This window comes from Scyliorhinus canicula, chromosome 19 (assembly GCF_902713615.1).
Source record: "Scyliorhinus canicula chromosome 19, sScyCan1.1, whole genome shotgun sequence".
Taxonomy (NCBI): Eukaryota; Metazoa; Chordata; class Chondrichthyes; order Carcharhiniformes; family Scyliorhinidae; genus Scyliorhinus; species Scyliorhinus canicula.
In genome coordinates this window covers 88,506,586-88,526,123 of record NC_052164.1, presented here as the reverse complement: position 1 = coordinate 88,526,123, position 19,538 = coordinate 88,506,586, and the positions used below count along the sequence as shown (strand labels likewise).

Here is a 19,538-nt window from a genome sequence, read left to right as displayed (position 1 = left end):
ACCAAATGTGCCTGAATCATATGACCTCTGCGGATCCTTCACAGATCCCAAGGTTGATCAGCCTCCCACTCTGCATCCTCCATAAACCTAACTTAAGCGCTGCTGTCCCTACCCTAACACACGCCAGTTTTGTTCACCCATCACCCCCTGCCCTCACTGTCCCAACTCCATCCCTAAACATTGTTTTCTGTTCATTCACGGGATGTGGATGTCACTGACTCGGCCAGCATTTGTTACACATCCCAAGTTTCCCTTGAGAAAGTGGTGCTGAGCTGCCTTCTTGAACTGCTTCAGTCCCCGAGGTTTAGGTCCACCCACAGTGCTGCTATGTAGGGAGTTCCATGATTTTACATTGTTACATTGTATATCTTGTGTTGCCCTATTATGTATTTTGTTTTATTCCCTTTTTTTCCCATGTACTTAATGATCTGTTGAGCTGCTCGCAGAAAAATACTTTCCACTGTACCTCGGTACACGTGACAATAAACAAATCCAATCCAATCCAGTTTTGACCCAGTGACAGTGAAGGAATGGTGATATATTTCCAAGTCAGGATGGTGAGTGACTTGGAGGGGAAGCCCTGGATGGTGGTGTTCCCAAGTCCACCTCTCTACTTTTCTACCTCTGTCCTCCTCTAAGCCAATCTTTGAAACCTGCTTCTTTGACCAAGCTTTTGGCCGCTTGTCCTAATATCTCTTTGTATGTCGTTGTGTCAAATTCTGTTCAAAGCTCATGTAAGCTGCCATGGACCACATTCAAAGTGCTACACAAATGAAAGTTGTCATTGCTGTTCATGATCTCAATTTTAATGATAATATAGTCCACAAACTGCTTAGACTATCTCAGACTAAAGGGACGATCCTTTAAAACAGATGAGGAGGAATTTCTTCAGCCAGAAGGTGGTGAATCTGTGGAACACTTTGCCGCAGAAGGCTTTAAGGCACATATAGATTGGTTCTTGATTAATAAGGGAATCAGGGTTGATGGGGAGAAGGCAGGAGAATCGGGTTGAGAAAAATATCAGCCATGGTTGAATGGCAGAGCAGACTTGATGGGCCAAGTGGCCTATTTTCTTATGACAGTGAGTTTATGCCTACAGTTTTCCCTTTATGGTGGGCTCTTTGCGATATCAAAAGAAACGCTGTCTCTGGGACTTAACACTAATTTGCCTGTTCACATATTATTAGACCAGGTTGATCTGTATGTAAATTCTATTTACCTGCCTTGTCTCCATTTCACTTGAGATCCTTATCTAACAACAGTCTCAGTCTCGGTAAATCCAGTGACCCAGCATCCAAAGGCATTTGATTGAGAAAGGTCTAGATTTCCACTGCCCTTCATTTGTGGAAAAGTGATTCCTAACATTACTCCGAAATGCCCCTTCTCAGTTTTTAAGATTCTTCTGCTTGTTTTATACATTGAAAGATACATACAGTATTTTGAGAAATATGATAGAGCAGCTTATGTCAACCTGCATTTTAGAACAAAAAAGTGTACTCTGGCAAGGGTAGTTTTGTAAAGTTTTTTTTTCCTGTAAATTGGTTCTCCATTTGAAAGGGACTATTGAATTAAGGTAATTCATCAGACACAGCATCAAATTCATGAATGCTCTTGTTCTGCAGCATACTGCAATTCTTAAATGGTTAATTAAGAATTCGGAATGAACAATGCATACTCGGTTAAAGAAAACTTGCATTGACCTTATGTCCTCAGTAAATTTCATAGTGCCTTCTTGCATTCAATAAATTGCTTATTAATGGATAGTCACTCTTGTTATTATGATAGGTGTGCTGGTAAATTGCTAAAATTATTGCCAGCATCATCAAATTTCCAGACCTAAGTAATGCATTAGTCTAAATTTTGACAAAGGTATGGGGCAGTATGGTAGCACAGTGGTTAGCACAGTTGCTTCACAGCTCTAGGGTCCCAGGTTTGATTCCCAGCTCTGATCACTGTCTGTGTGGAGTCTTTCCGTTCTCCCCGTGTCTGCGTGTATTTCCTCCAGGTGCTCCGGTTTCCTCCTACAGTCCAAAGATGTGCAGGTTAGGAGGATTGGCCATGATAAATTGCCCTTAGTGTCCAAAAAGGTTAGTTTGGGTTACTGGGTTACGGGGATAGGGTGGAGGCGTGGGCTTAAGTGGGATGCCCTTTCCAAGGGCCGGTGCAGACTCGATTGGTCGAATGGCCTCCTTCTGCAATGTAAATTCTATGATGTTGTGATTATGCCAGAACTTGTTCTTGTTAGTGTGTTACTGTTTTGTTTCACCTCAGTTATCAGAAGGCCTTAGCATAGCTGGCATGGAGGATTTCATCACGGAGAAAGAAAAATTGCTGAAAAGAATGCAAATTAATTTGAAAGGAAAAGAGTCCAAAGAGTTTGTCGCTGTCGAAGATGATTATACAGACAAAAAGCTGAAAGGCAGTGAGCCACCTTCTTTTCACTGGGATTCAGGTATGTAAGTGACCCAGAATACTTGTATTGTTTTGTATTTGTATGGAGGATTTAAAAATGAATATGGTTTTGTGATTGCTGGGAGTTTTCTATAATGCCATATTGCACTGCTGACATTTCTGGAGGCATTTCGCAGTTTTGGAATGCGGTGACTATTGTTATGTTGATAAATGTGCACATTGATAACCCCAAATGACAATGAAATTACCAATTAATTTGCCTTTAGCAACTATTTATTGAGAGAAGAACGTTGGTCATGACATGGGAGATATATTCCTTGCCCTTCTTTGAGTCCTGACAAAAATCTTCAATTTACAACCTTCAAGACAGATGAAACCTTGGTTTTATGTGTAGTCCAACAGGTGGGACCTTCACCAATGCAACAGTTCTGAAAACCTGCTCTAGAGTTTCTGTCTACAACATTACATACTGAGCCAAGCTGACAGGAATAAAATGAAGGATAGAAGATTTTTTTCTCTCCCATTTTCATTTTCCACCTCAGTCCCATATCTTCCAAATACACTAGATAATTCAGGGTTATAAAGAAGGACGCAGCCTGCTCGAACCAAATAAATTTACCAGCTATCTTTTCAAGGACCATTGGAATTTGACTATTATAAAAGCTTTCAAATGTCTCTGATAAAATATAAATATATATTTATTCTTGCATCGTCTGAAATAGCAATTTTAATATACTGTACTCCAATATGCTGGGTGAGGTACGCAAGCTACTGCACAAATAGCTTGTTGAAAGTGACAAAATTGTTGATAGGTTAATGCACTGATTTGGATTGATTTCCGGGAGAAGACTTGATTGCTTTTGATCAATAATAAAGCAATGAAACTGAAGTTGCTTTAAAATAGTAGTGAATACAGTGGGCCTAGCAACTATTATAGATTGAATTTCGATCAACGTTTCTCGTGGTGCAAAATATTCTTCAGAGGGACAATGTCAATTACTTTCCTCCCGAGAAACAAATCCTATAAGATGGATTCAAGGGATTTGCCTGATTAGTTTGTTTTATTAACCTTTTGCAAACTGAAGCGATGATATTCTGCATGAACTAATTTATTAGCTTAGCTTATTATTGTTGTAAGTAGAATGTTATCTACTCTCTGGAAGGGTATGAGAAGTGGTAGAATTTTCCTTACCCTCCGTTTGTAAGTTTGATAATAAATATGAAACACATTTGCCGAGTGACATGTTCATAAATGGCAGAGCAGGCTTGAAGGGCAAATTGGCCTGCTCAAGTTCCTAATTTTTGTTCTTGTATCCCAAAGACTAAAAATTTAAAGTTAATTATCTCACCATACAGCTCACCTACCAATGAAATCTGCTTTGTACTGATGGTGAGAACAGTTATAAGGAACAAGCCTGAATCATAACTACCTTCAGTTCTAAGATTTTTAAAGATGCACATTTATTTTATTTAAAGTTATATTGCAAGTACAACATTATGTGTGGCTTTTTCTTCTGTAAATTTCTTCTGTGTCTCAGGTCATCTGATAGATAGTTCCGTGCCTTCTGATTAGGGAAATACCAAGGGGTGATTTTGTGCGCCCGTTTTCGCTGGGCAGGATCAGCGACGTGAGGGGAAAATCTCGATGTCTAAATCATGTTTCATGCTGCGGTGTAAAAGTGCGATTGTCCTTGCCACTGACATAATGGTATTCCAGACATCTGATGTCGGGAACATAGTTTCCATACATTTGCATGTCATTGTCACTCCCCTCCCTGGGCGTTGGTGTGAGGGCAGACTGGCATGAACTATGACTGGTCTTCCATGGCGTGCACCTGGTGGGCAGACCTGCCTGAGGAGTTCCAGTGAGTGCATCGCTCAGGGGGAAAGCCGCATGCCTGGGCACTACCAGGCACTGTCCCTGGCACAATGCCCCCCAATGTCAGGGGGCAGTGCCCGGTGGTGTTGGGAAGTGGGGGGGGGGGGGTGCGATTTGCATGGGGGGAGGCTCTATATGAACATTTTTGCACTGAGGCGGACTTTAAAAGTGGCGCCCCAATCTTTTTAAAAAAACTAAGTTCCTGGAAGGGCTGAGCCTGCCCCACCAGCGTGATGTTGTGGGACCTGCCCCTTGCCATTTTTTTTTCCAATGTTCAAAAAGAAACGGCAAGGAAAACTGCCATTGATGCCACTTTTCCTGCCAGCTATTCCTTCATGGGCTAACTGTGGACCCAGAAATGTTTAAATATGCCTCTTATTCTTTATGGTCTATGTCTGTTTTATTTTCAAACAAAATGATGTTGAGTTTTAACCTTGGAGATGCTTGTAATTTAATTCCACGAACAAAGGCTGGAATGCGATTTTGCAATATTCAGTGTCGTTCTCTTCAATAAACAGAAGCTGGAATCAGATGTAATTGTTTTATAATTAAGTAAAGGTAATTACAAAGACGTGAGGGAGGAGCTGGCCAGAGCTGATTGGAAGGGGGACCTAGCAGGGAAGAAAGTGGAACAGCAATGGTAGGGTTTTTGTGGGTTGTTTGGGAGGCACAACAGAAATTCATCGCAAGGAGGAGGAAACATGCTAAGGGGAGGACAAGGTGCCAATGGCTGACAAGGGAAGTCAAGGACAGCACAAAAGCAAAGGAAACAGCATGTAAAGTGGCGAGGATTAGTGGGAAGCCAGAGGATTGGGAAGCCTTTAAAAGCAAGCAGAGGACTGCTAGAAAAGCAATAAGGTGGAGAAGTTGAAATATGAGCGTAAGATAGCTCGTAAAGTAAAAGAAGATTGCGAGAAGTTTTTTTCAATGTATAAAAGGTAAGAGAGAGTTAAGAATGAACATTGGACCGCTGGAAAATGAGGCTAGAGAAGTAGCAATTGCGAACAAAGAAATGGCAGAGGAACTGAATAGGTACTTTGCATCAATCTTCACAGTGGCATACCAGAACTTCAAGAGAGTCAGGGGGCAGAGGTGAGTGTAGTGGCCATCGCTAAGGAGAAGGTGCTGGGGAAACTGAAAGGTCTGAAGGAGGATAAATCACCCGGACCGGATGGACTACACCGCAGGGCACTTAAGGCGCCAGCTGAGGAGATTACGGAGGCATTGGTGGTGATCTTTCAGGAATCACTGGAGGCATAGAGGATACCAGAGGATTGAAAAATGGCTAATATACCACTCCTGTTTAAGAAGGGAGGGAGAAGACTGGATAGTATAGGCCGGTTAGCCTGACGTTGGTAAGGTCTTAGAGTATTATTAAGGATGAGATTGCAGAGTACTTAGAAGTGCATGGTAAAATAGGACTGAGTCCTCATCAAGGGGAGGTCATGCCTGACGTATCCGTTAGAATTCTTTGCGGAGGTAATGAGGAAGTTAGACAACGGAGAACCAGTGGACACAATCCATTTGGATTTCCTTAAAGTATTTGACAAGGTGCCATGCAGGAGGCTGCTGAATAAGATAAGAGACCATGGTGTTAGGGGCAAGGTGCTGGCATGGAAAGAGGATTGGTTGATTGGCGGAAGGCAGAGAGTGGAGATAAAGGTGTTCTTTTCAGGATGGCAGCCGGTGACTAGCGGTGTTCCGCAGGGGTCTATGTTGCGACCACAACTATTCACAATATAAAGTAACGATCAGGAAGAAGGAACTGAGGACATTGTTGCTAAGTTTGCAGATTATTCAAATATATGTAGAGGGACAGGTAATGTTGAGGAAGCAGGGAGGCTGCAGGAGGAATTGGACAGGCGAGGAGAGTGGGCAAAGAAGTGGCAGATGGAGCACAATGTGGAAAAGTGTGAGGTTATGCACTTTGTGACAAAAAAGTGACAGTGGTCAGTTTGCTGTAGCTCTTGGCCAGCTTTCACAAAGGGTTATCTGAACTCAAAATGTTAGCTCTTTTCTCTCCCTACAGGTGCTGCCAGACCTGCTGAGATTTTCCAGCATTTTCTCTTTGGTTGCTGTAGCTCTTGCCTGAAGTTAGTTTGTAAAAGCAGGCTTTCTAAAGGTAGATGGGGCCAAGAGAGCTTTGAAGAGGTAGAAGAATTAAGCCATAAGTGAAATAGCTGAAACGCACAGAACAAAACCCTTTCAAGGTGTTCCTGAATGAAATCTGTTGAACTTAACTTGAATTAGCTTAGTATTTAGAGTTTGCTGATGTTATACTTTGTAAAACCTATTTGCACCTATTGAAAATTAGCATTTAAATAACTGAAGAATGTTTTACTGTGAAGAATATTGTCATTGCAAGAAAATTATCATAACTGCCTGGTGGAAATTATTTTCATTTACTACGATTAATTAATCGTCATAATCTTGCAAGAATGCACAGAGGACGATAAACAATGTTATTCTGATTAATTTTCAAACGTTAAATGTTCCTGGAAAGTTCATTAGATCTTGGCAGTAAACATAGCCAAAAATATTTTTGCTTTAAATTAGAATGTCTGAGGTTTCAGTTGTGAGGAAGGAAGTTTTGTCTAGTTAATAGGAATGTGTGTGACAGCTTTACAAGTACCAGGACAGCTTTACTAGTACCAGTTATTGTAGTTGTCTTAGTAAATTATTTCAGAGTATGTGTAGCAGCCCAGCCCTATCACCCTCTCCATCCCCGCCAAGCTTTCCAACGATGTCTGGTTTTGAATATTCACATTAATTTTAGTTGATTTCCTCTACCACTTCCTTCCTCTCTCCTGAGGTTTGACTATTATTTAAACTATGGTTACCAGCTAACTTCTGTTACTTTGCAAGAGTGTCTTTTATCTTTTTGCGAGCTTTGATAGTGAGGGTTGTCATGGCATTTGGACATGTGATCCTGTCCTAACTTGACATCCACTTACATGCACCTTTGGCAGGGTCTGGTACATGGCAATTCGTGGCCTTGACATGGGATCTTGACTGATTTTTGACTTCCTTCCCCAACCCTACTTAACTAGTGGTGAATGAGACCAGTTGCATGACTTCCACTGCCTCTTTGACTGAGATAGCTAACTCAACATAGACCAGAGGCTGATCTGAAGACTGACCTGCTCAGCCATTCAATGGATTAATTATTTGGACCTTTGGGGAACCACATATCCATTCCTTCATTTTTTAGTTAGGCAATGCTTTGATATCTTCTTTCACTGTTGTACTAAATTTGTATTTTCTTGAATAAGTTGATGGCTCAAAGTGTACTACATTCCGAACCATTTTTTTGTGGCAGCTCACCTCATTATTAAAGATGAATTATGGAAGTAATTCTGAATAGTGAGATGAAATTCATATTTTGCCTTAGTTACACAAGGAATTATATCCTTCCTTCTATTTTAAAGTTTTAATATTGTAACAGAAAATATTTAAAACAATTAGGTCTATATTCTAATTTTAAAAAATGCACTTCCACATAAATAGTTTTATGATCTCTGTAGACAGCGATAACATTTGGGCAGCAGGGTAGCATGGTGGTTAGCATAAATGCTTCACAGCTCCAGGGTCCCAGGTTCGATTCCCGGCTGGGTCACTGTCTGTGTGGAGTCTGCACGTCCTCCCCCTGTGTGCGTGGGTTTCCTCCGGGTGCTCCGGTTTCCTCCCACAGTCCAAAGATGTGTGGGTTAGGTGGATTGGCCATGCTAAATTGCCCATAGTGTCCTAATGAAAGTAAGGTTAAAGGGGGTGTTGTTGGGTTACGGGTATAGGGTGGATACATAGGTTTGAGTAGGGTGATCATGGCTCGGCACAACATTGAGGGCCGAAGGGCCTGTTCTGTGCTGTACTGTTCTATGTTCTATTTAAAAGGAGATTCAACCTTGCAATTTGTAGCTGAATTAATGACAAAAAGACAAAAAGCACTGTTGATGAAACGTTGTTTTCTTTTTGTCGGGACCTTATAATTTACACATAAGAGAGCAGCATTCCCCTTTCATAATTTTCACATTTCACTCCCCAAGGAATTATAATCTTTGTAGCAAGCATTCCACAGTTGCTCCCAGCTTCCAATGGATTTCTATGTTGCTGTTTTCCTGAGTAGTAACTTTGAGTGACTGTCTCCAGGTGCTTTCATCAGTTTGCGGGAGTTCCTTAAATCCACCACCAGTGGGAATCCTTAGACAGCTGCAGGATGCATCTCTTCGACTAGAGGCGGCCTTGCTCCTTCATCTGTTTGTAGTAGCCTGCAAATACATCTGTTTTTAGAAGTTTGCAAAGTCAAGCAGCCATTTATTTCTGTTGACCACTCAGAGCCTCTGCAGCCTGTCTGTGATACTCATTGGTTTCTAGGGAAGCCTGTAGCCTGATCTCAAAATGGTTTGCTCTGTCCTCTTCCCCATGGCAACTTGAAACACATTGGGCTGGATTCTCTGCTCTCGATGCTGAAATCGTGTTCGGTGACAGAACGGAGAATCTTGTTTTGACGCCCATGTAGGGAGTGGTGCCGGTTTTTGAATTCTACCCCCCCTGCAAACCGCACGACGATTATCCACTGCCTCATGTCACGTGATGCTCCGTCCCCGACCAGCCGGGTTCCCGATGGCGTGGGACTCTCATGGTCTCACCCGTTTGGGAACCTCGCGCTCCGGCTGCGGATTCAGTCCGGGGCTGGTACAGTCGGGGGAGGGCCAACTCGTGGCAGAGGGGGCCTTCGTTCATGGCTGGGGGCACTGTGTGGGCGAGCGGTCTGGGGCCCGGGAGCGTCTGAAGGGGACACTACTTTAGCGGTCCAGGTCCGCTGGCTGGGTCCGCCATGGAGCACGGCATGGCTGTTGCAGGTAGATTCGCGGCCTCTGAACCGGAAGTGCTCAGAGGGATTTCCACTGTTGTCCACATGACGGATTGGAAAACCTGCCAGAGGCCAGTGTGAACATCATTTGTATCCCGTTAATGGGATGGAGACCTAATTTCTCCCTCATCCTCTCCCGGCCCACACCAGACTCACTGCGATGAGAAAACACACCGCTGGTTAAACATGTTTGGAGCAATGTTGTGTGCCGTTGTCAGGATTCACCTTAACAATGGCTGGAGCTGCCTCCATAGATCAGGATGGAGGCAAACCCCAACCCTGCTCCCTGGAACAGCACAGTAGTGGATCAGGGCTCATCTGACATTTCGGACTTGGTGATCCTCCAGCCTGGAGATCCATCTTCATTCTCAGAAGGTCCAGCTTCTGGTCTAAACGTGCTCCTGGAGATCTGTCTGCACTTTCAGGTGGCCCACCTTCTTTCTTCAATAGTGGGACAGAGGTGTTCGATGTCTTTTCAATATGGCACCCGGAATTGAAGGCAGACTACGCATTATCCAGCCTGCAAGCTGAGACCAGAAGATGGGCATTCTGAGAATGAAGATGGGTATCTAGGCTGGAAGATGGAGCTCCGCAGGACACAGAGTCTGGAAGGTCCACCTGCAGATGCACCCCCATTACTGTGGTGTACCAGGGTGCAGGGGTACGCCGCAAAATACCTGTGTGCATGATTAATGAGGTTGGGGCATGATGATTTGGTGCGTTTTCCTGCCAGCTTCCGCATTGGAGAAACAATCCACGACCCCCTCCCCCGGTCACAGGACTTGGTCTCAAAATGGGAGAATTCTGCCCAAGTCTTCATTTGATCTCAAACATTCAAACCACCCTGGTTTACTGTCAAGTCAGTCTGCAGAACCGGTTACACCACCCCCTTCATTCACCCTAAATTTAAAGCTACAGTCCAGAACACAATTAATCTTCTAAACCTCATAATTGTAACAGTAGCGTTTTTCATGACTTCAGGAGATTCCGAAGATGTTTCAACCAGTGAAATACTTTTGAGTTGTTGTTATTGTTGCATAATCATTATTCAAAGTCTGTTGTTGTACGGTAATTGGCCATCTGCTGGTTGTTGTGACAACTTGTTTCAGTCCATCACCTCTGCCAGAATTATAAAGGTCTTTCAAAATCAGGGGCATCTTTCTATCATTTCCTCGTTTTGGGGAGTGGGGGGGGGGGATCGATCGCCTCCTTCACAAGTAGCAAGAAATAAGTACTGAAGTTTATTTTTCATTTGGTACAAGTGTTTGAGAACAGAAATGAACGTGAAGGAGCAGGCATCTGTTTTTATATGGAAGTGTTATTATTTATCAGAATTCTATTTTAACCTATTCATTGAATTGCAGTATCTATCATTTGTATTTTCTGGTATAGAATGGAAATAAGATCTCTAGTTTGGACCCAGAATCTTTATTAAACGGGCTCATTTCTAGTCGTACCATTTAGAATTTGCCCCATTTTGATTAACCCTGAATGCTAATTATACAATTTAACATTCGTTCGAAGTGCAAGGCTGAAGGCTGTGTTAATTGGTGACCGTAGCAGGTACACTATGACACTGTTGGTGCAGTGTTTAGCACAGGGACTGGTTTAGCACAGTGGGCTAAATAGCTGGCTTGTAAAGCAGACCAAGGCCAGCAGCGCGGGTTCAATTCCCGTACCAGCCTCTCCGAACAGGCGCTGGAATGTGGCGACTAGGGGCTTGTCACAGTAACTTCATTTGAAGCCGACTTGTGACAATAAGCGATTTTCATTTCATTTCATTTCATCCTCTGAAATAAAAGCAGAAAATACTGGAAATACTCCGCAGGTTTGGCAGCATCTGTGGAGATAGAAACCGATGGAATGATTTTAGGTCTGTGACCTGACATCATACCAGGCCTACAGCACGAAGCATTCAGAAATCCAAATCTGACCGTCGTCGGTTCGAGACTAAAATTCAGATTTCAATTTTGCTGACTTGGTTCAGCCTGGTAGAGGCTGTAATACCAGTGCAGAATGACAGTGATTCTACCTGCATACAGCCATAGCAGTGGGAATAGAAATGTAGACGAAAGCCATCCAGGAAAAATTTTGGAATGATAATTCTTAAATGTAGCTTTGTGCCAGGGCAGCACGGTGGTGCAGTGGGTTAGCCCTGCTGCCTCAAGGCGCCGAGGTCCCAGGTTCGATCCCGGATCTGGGTCACTGTTGAGTTTGCACATTCTTCCTGCGTCTTCGTGGGTTTCGCCCCCACAACCCAAAGATGTGCAGGCTAGGTGGATAGGCCACGCTAAATTGTCCCTTAATTGAAAAAAATGAATTGGGTACACTAAATTTATAAAAGAAAAAATGTAGCTTTGTGCCAGTGGAAGTATTAAGTTGACATACATTTTAACCAGACAAAATTATCTAGTCTAGACGACTGCAAATGCTGACTTAAATACGCAAAGGGATTTTAAGCAAATTCATGTCAGGAGAGCCTCACCTGATACTTCAGTAGTGCTGCTATTTTCATTTTCAGAGGATTGCGGCATGTTATAAATGAGAAACACATGCATGGAATGGTGTTCAATAAACCCTTTTATAGAGTTTATTTCAGTAGTGGGGCCGTGTGATTACACAATTATTTATACTGATTTTGGCTTTGCGTTAATGCAGAATCTGTAGCATGATGAAATCGCCAAACTGACATTTGGCTGTTGATGAGCAGACCTTTGCTTTCCTCAACTAGGGCGTGATGTGGAACACTTTTTTAATATATTGTAACTGGATTTTCTGTTCTGCTCACGCCAACAAATAAATCATTAAAATTAATGAGGGAGAGCAGAAAGCCTCAGTGTGTATCTGTAGAATCGTACATAGTATTTGGTTTTGAGGTCTGCAGTGGGCGTGTGGTATAATGTCTATGATTACCGCACTCGTAATTCCAGTGAGCTTATTTATTAAGGAGAATGTTGTGCCTAAACTTTGTATGATTCATTTTTAACCATTTCTTTTGTTTTCTATATGAAATGCCAATGCATCATATTTTCTTTCCCCTCCTTCGGGTCTATTGATTTTATTTCTATATATTCCTCTATATGTTCCAAGACTGTTGGAGGATTGGAGGAACTCTGCAAGTTCCTTTGATTGTTTCTTCAACATTATCTTTCTGGAACTTTTTAAAATCCAAATGCTTTAATAACCAGGCTACCAGCTTGGTTAGTGTTTCTGAAACTTGACAAGCAATTGTTGAACCATTTAAAATCATTTTTTATTCAAGTCATAGTTTAGTAGATTGTACCTTTTGTAATTCATCATCATTTAAGAGTTGGCACAATCCTTTAAGGGATCCCACACTAAAGTTTCAAGAGGTAATTTTATTCTTGCACCAAGATGGGGGAATTCTCCATTTCAGCTTTTAATCCTCCACATTCTAAAGCTGTACCACAGAACATTGGAACAGATAGTTAGTTTTCACATGTGCACTGATGATATCCAATTCTACCTTACCACCATCTCGTTAGACGCTCCTGTTGTTGCTAAATTATCAAACTGTTTATCCAACATCCAGGACTGGATGAGCAGAAATTCCCGTCAATTTAAATATTGGGAAAACTGAACATTGTCTTTTGCCCCCACTCCAAACTCCATCATCTTCCTTCCAACTCCATCATCTTCTTGGGACCTCAGAGCCTAAACCAGACTATTTATTGCCTTGGTGTCATGTTTGACTCCGAGATGAGCTTCTGATCACATCCAACCCATCAACTGAGTCTGCCTTTTCCCATCTTTGTAACATCACCTGATTTTGCCTCTGTCGCCGCTCACCTGCTGCTGAAGCCCACATGCTTTCCCTCTTATTACTATTCTGCTGGCTACTCGTCCTCTAACATTCATAAATTTGAGATCATTCAACGCTCGTGTCCTTAGCCACACCAGTTCCTGTTCAGTCATCACCTCTGTGCTCAATGATCTATATGACTGCTGGTCAAGCAAAGACTTAATTTAAAAATTATTATTAAAAAAATATACGTTTTTATTGAGATTTTAATGATTTTTTAAGCAACTTTACAAAAAGACCATACATTAACATATAATAGCAAGCTGACTTCCGATAGCGGCCATGGAGTAGGAGGTCGCACATTTGGTTGCTCCCGCTTGTGACAAAACGTTTCTCCCAGTTTTTTCGGAATTTTATTGGATAAATCGATGGAAAGTGAGACAGTGAGGAGAAATCCCCCACCAGTGTATGGAGTGGTGGACTAGTAGTGGCCGTGTAAGGAGACATAGTCAAGCAAGGAAGATGTGTGCAGAGCCAGCAACGCAGGAAAACATGGCGGAGGTGCAAGATCCTGGGGTGGTGGCACAGTGGTTGATGGTACAGCTGGTGAAGTTCTTTGAGGAGAGCTTCGCCAAGCAAAAGAAAGATACGCTGGACCCGATTAAGGCATTGATTGATCGGGTGGAACAGGGTGTAGAAACCTACGGACGGGCGATTCAGTAGCTGGAGGAAAAGGTATCCAAGCACGAGGACCATTTAACCGCTTTGGAGGCCGAGGTGGGGCTGATGAAGGATCATCAGAAAAGGTTGCAGGAGAAGTTGGAGGACTTGGAGAACAGGTCCAGGAGACAGAACCTGAGGATTGTCAGCCTCCCTGAGGGCTGTGAGGGTTCGGACACGAGGCATATGTGGCAAGTATGCTGGAAAAGTTGATGGGAGATGGGGCGTTTAGGCGGCCCTGGGAACTGGACAGAGCGCATAGAGCTCTTGTAAGGAAGCCGCGAGCGAATGAACCACCGATGGCAATGGTGGTGCGAAAGCACCGGTTCCTGGACAAGGAACAGATTTTGCGATGGGCCAAGCAGGTACGGAGCTGCGTGTGGGAGAACTGTGAGTTGCGCATCTATCAGGACCTGGGCGCGGAACTGGCCAAAAGACGAGCCGGATTTAATAGGGCAAATTTGGCCCTCTTCAAGAAGGGGGTGAAGTTCAGGATGTTGTATCCAGCGCGTCTTTGGGTTACGTTAGAGGGCTCGGAACTTTATTTTGAATCACTGGACGAAGTGATGAACTTTATCAAGGACAAAAGGCTAGCAGAGGACTAAGGTCACTGAACCCTGGGGGAGGGCAGTACGGTGGCGATCTGGTCAAAATCACTTCTTGTTTTGAATATGCAGTGCTCTCTGTAACAAGTGGTTATTGTTGATTTTTGTTCCCTTTTTCCTTGGTTGCTTTTGCCCGTTCCTTTTTTCTTTGGTTTTCATTGTGATAAGATGTTTGAGCAGCTGCTCAGAAATCTAAAGATAGCTCTGTTCCATTGGAAGTGGGATGGAGGGATTTTTTTCTACTGTTTGTTTACTGTGGACTGTGATGTTTTTAATATGTATGTCCAAGCCCGGGGGGGGGGGGAATGGGATATCGGGGGTTGGGTTTTTGGCGCTGTTACTTAGGGGGAGGGAGGTGTGGGGGGAGCTGCTCTGTTGACAGGGGAGGAACTATTGCTAGTGGACAAAGGGGAGGTCGAGGATGGCGGATGCCCGAGGGCGGGCCCGAGGTGGCGAGGGACATGAGCTGGCGGCTGGCCTAAGAAGTGTGATGTCTAATCGGCAGTGTTACTTGGAACGTCAGAGGGCTAAATGGGCCGGTTAAGAAGGATTGCGTGTTCATGCATCTGAGGGGATTGAAGGTGGGCGTGGCATTGTTACAAGAGACACACCTAAAGGTTATAGACCAGACCAGATTGAGGAAGGAGTGGGTCGGCCAGGTATTTCATTCAGGGCTGGACTCGAAGACCAGGAGGGTCGCAATCCTGATTAACAAACGGGTGGCATTTGAGGCAGGGAGAATCATGTCAGACGCGGGGGGGCAGGTACATTATGATGAGTGGGAAGCTTGAGGGGTTGCAGGTGGTACTCGTGAATGTATATGCACCAAACTGGGATCTCTTTTTTCTTTTTAAAAAAAATTTAGAGTACCCAATTATTTTTTCCAATTAAGGGGCAATTTAGCGTGGCCGATCCACCTATCCTGCACATCTTTTGGATTGTGGGGGTGAAACCCACGCATACACGGGGAGAATGTGCAAACTCCTCACGGACAGTGACCCAGGGCCGGGATTCGAACCCGGGTCCTCAGCGCCGTAGGCAGCAATGCTAACCATTATGCCACCGTGCTGCCCCACCAAACTGGGATGATGTGGAATTTATGAGGCGGGTGTTAGGTAAGATCCCGGACCTAGAATCACACAATCTGATCATGGGGGGAGATTTCAATACAGTCATTGATCCAGGATTGGACTGGTCAAAATCTAGGACAGGAAGGGTGCCAGCCGTAGCGAAGGAATTAAAGGGGTTTATGGAGCAGATGGGGGGAGTAGACCCATGGAGGTTTGGACATCCAAGAGTGAAGGAGATTTCTTTTTTCTCCCGTGTCCGCAAGGTATACTCTTGAATCGACTTTCTTATCCTGAACAGCGCCAAACTGCCAGGAGTGCTTGACACCGAGTACTCGGCAATTGCGGTGTTGGATCATGCCCCACATTGGGTGGATCTACGGGCTAGTATGGAAAGTGGGCAGCGCCCATTATGAAGGTTAGATGTGGGACTATCAGCAGATGAGAGGGTGTGTGGGTGGGTGAGCAAGTCCATCCTGAACTGTTTGGAAATAAATGATACGGGGGAGGTCTCGGTAGCAACGTGTGGGAAGCTCTGGAGGCAGTGGTTAGAGAGGAGTTAATTTTGATACGGGCCCATAGGGAAAAGGTGGAACGAGCAGAGAGGGATAGGTTGGTTGGGGAGATATTCCAGGTGGAAAGGAGATATTCGGAAGCCCCGGATAGGGGGCGAGAGAGGCTGACGTTTTGGCCTTTTCCTCCCTGGTAACCTGGAGATGGATACTGTTAATGCGGAGCGACTCGAAGCCCCACAAATTAGAGACCTGGGTTAGTGACTGGGCTGGGTTTCTCAGTCTCGAAAAAATAAAGTTCTCCCTAAGAGGGTCAATGTTAGGGATCGTCTGGAGGAGGCAGCTGTTCGTCGACTTTCTCGGAGAAAATTAGAATGTCAGCAGAGGCAGAAACCTGGGTGTGGGGGTGTGGGTAAGGCTATTGTTTCATTGATTGAGGGTGCGAAGAATGTGATCGGGATGGAAATGTTTTATGTACCATGTTCATGTTGCTGTTATCGTTATTACTATTATATAAACTACAAATATCCTACTAAAATGTTTTAAAAAAAACATATCAAGCAAGAATAGCCCCCATTGGGCATACAGTGGCTCAGCTTGTTCGCCGGTTTTATTTACACCCGTCTGGGGTGGATTTTGCCCCTCCACGTGCAGGGTTGGTTCGCCCCATGCTTTCCCCCGTTCTGACCTGGGACCTTTTGACCCTGCTGTCGGGTCTTTCCTCTGCGACCTTGTTCTCAGCTCCCCGTCATCTTCCCCGACTGTTTTGTTTCTGTACCCCCTCCCTTCACCCCACCTTCCCTCCTCCCTCCTTCCCTACCCTTCCTTCATCCCTTGCCTTATTCCTTGGTGCTGTACTGGCCCTTTTGCAGGCTTACCCCCTCACTCTATTCTCAGTTGGCTTCAAACAGGTCCTGGAACAAGTTGGTGAATGGCTTCTCCATCTTGTGGGTCTCCTAACCCCTGGATGGTGAATTTGATTTTCTCCAGGTGGAGAAATTCCGACAGGTCGGCCAGCCAGTCTGCAGCTTTAGGTGGCGCTGCTGATTGCCAGTCGAGCAGGATTCTTGGGCGGGTGATTAGCGAGGCAAAGGCAAGGGCGTTGGCCCCCCTCCCCATGAATCGTTCTGGCTAGTCTGATACCCCGAAGTCTGCCACTTTCGGGCGTGGCTCCACCCGCACCCCCATAAGCTTGCACATCGCTTCAAAGAAGGTTATCCAGAACCCGACAAGTCTGGGGCAGGTCATAACATGTGGGTGTGGTTGGCTGGGCCTCCCTGGCACCGTTTACATCTGTCCTCCACCTCTGAGAAGAACCTGCTCATTCAGGTTCTAGTTAGGTATGTTCTGTGCACCACTTTCAGTTGCATTAGGCTTAGCCTTGCGCATGTGGAGGTTCCTGTTCAGTGCTTCACTCCAGAGTTCCCACCCTATTTCTATCCCTAGTTCTTCCTCCCATTTCTTCTGTGTCTCATCCAACGGGGAGCGTGCCCATTCTAACAGTCCCCCATACAGGTCCCCGCGGTTCCCCCCCCACCCAGGTTGCCCATGTCCAACAGTTCCTCTAACATTGAGTGTCTTGATGCCTGTGGGTATGATGTTGTCTCTTTGCAAAGGAAATTCTTTACTTGTAAGTGTCGCAATTTGTTTCCGTTGGGCAGTTGTAACCTTTCTGTCAGTTCCTCTAACATCGCTAGTCTGTTGTCCGTGTAGTCATCCGTGTAGAAGCCCCTAACTGTCAGCATCCCTCTGTCCTGTCTCTACCTCTTAAAAGGTGGTGTCCATTGTGGATGGTGCGAACCTGTGGTTGCCACAGATGGGGGCCATGGTGGACATTTCGGTCAGACTGAAATGTTATCTCAGTTGGTTCCAGGTCCGGAGTGTGGCTACTAACACTCGGCTTGTTGAGTGTTTAGCTAGCGGGGATGGGAATGCTGTTGTGACAATGGCTCGGAGGGATGTCCCTGTGCAAGAACTCTCCTCCATCCTCACTCATTCTGCTTCTGGTTTCTTCACCCATCTCCTCATTTTTAAATTATTATGCAGGTTTTAAAATACTTATATTGCTTTGCCCCTCTCTATCTCTATCTTCTCCAGCCATACATCCCTCCCAGACATCTGCGTTCATCTAATTCTCGCTTCTTGAGCATCCCCAATTTTAATTGCTCCATCACTAGTGGTTGTCCTGGTATTAATCTCTGGAATTCTCTTTCTAAATCTCTCCATCTCTCTTCCTTTAAGACACCTCTTCAAACCCACCTTTTTGATCAATCTTTTAGCCATCTGCCTTACTACTGTCAGTGGCTCCTGCCAAAATTTGCTTTATTATACTTCTCTGAAGTGCCTTGGGATATTTTACTTTGTTGAAGCCACTATATAAATAAAAGTTGCTATTGTCCTCGAGCGTGTTCCGCAGCTCAGTTCGAGCATGGCTGATTGGTATGTTAACTCCAGCTTATGCCTTGGTTCCACATCCTTGAATCCACTTGCCCAACCAAAATCCATAAACCTTGTGTTTGACATTTTCAACTAACCCGGTCTCAGTGCCTTCATGGTGGAGGGAGGGAGCTTCAGGTTTCCTCTCTTTGTGTGAAGCAGCACTGCCTGATGCTACCCCTGAATGGCGTAGTTCTAATTTTGAGGTTGTGCCCTCTTGTCCTGAATTTCCCCCATCCAAAAAAATAGTTGCTCTCAAACTACCCTATTATATCCTTCAACAGGAGGTATGTTGTACTATTAGAACATAGAACATAGAACGATACAGCGCAGTACAGGCCCTTCGGCCCACGATGTTGCACTGACATGGGAAGTCAAAAACTAAAGGCCATCTAACCTACACTATGCCATTATCATCCATATGCTTATCCAATAAACTTTTAAATGCCCTCAATGTTGGCGAGTTCACTACTGTTGCAGGTAGGGCATTCCACGGCCTCACCACTCTTTGCGTAAAAAACCTACCTCTGACGTGTCCTATATCTATTACCCCTCAATTTAAGGCTATGTCCCCTCGTGCTAGCCACCTCCATCCGCGGGAGAAGGCTCTCACTGTCCACCCTATCTAACCCTCTGATCATTTTGTATGCCTCTATTAAGTCACCTCTTAACCTTCTTCTCTCTAACGAAAACAACCTCAAGTCCATCAGCCTTTCCTCATAAGATTTTCCCTCCATACCAGGCAACATCCTGGTAAATCTCCTCTGCACCCGTTCCAAAGCTTCCACGTCCTTCCTATAATGAGGCGACCAGAACTGTACGCAATACTCCAAATGCGGCTGTACCAGCGTTTTGTACAGCTGCAACATGACCTCATGGCTCCGGAACTCAATCCCTCTACCAATAAAGGCCAACACACCATAGGCCTTCTTCACAACCCTATCAACCTGGGTGGCAACTTTCAGGGATCCATGTACATGGACACCGAGATCCCTCTGCTCATCCACACTGCTAAGAATTTTACCATTAACCAAATATTCCGCATTCCTGTTATTCTTTCCAAAGTGAATCACCTCACACTTCTCTACATTAAACTCCATTTGCCATCTCTCAGCCCAGCTCTGCAGCTTATCTATGTCCCTCTGTAACCTGCAACATCCTTCCACATTGTCTACAACTCCACTGACTTTAGTGTCGTCTGCAAATTTACTCACCCAACCTTCTGTGCCCTCCTCTAGGTCATTTATAAAAATGACAAACAGCAACGGCCCCAG

At 44.6% G+C, this 19,538-nt stretch overlaps 1 protein-coding gene across 1 annotated transcript in view; it reads left to right on the top strand.

Moving 5' to 3' along the window:
- snx19b (sorting nexin 19b) overlaps window positions 1–19,538 on the top strand; it is a 183,896-nt gene that overhangs the window by 21,714 nt on the left and 142,644 nt on the right. Inside the window, exon 7 of the mRNA XM_038778577.1 lies at window positions 2,272–2,452. Coding sequence (XP_038634505.1) covers window positions 2,272–2,452 — 181 coding nt within the window. The remainder of the gene's footprint in view (window positions 1–2,271; window positions 2,453–19,538) is intronic.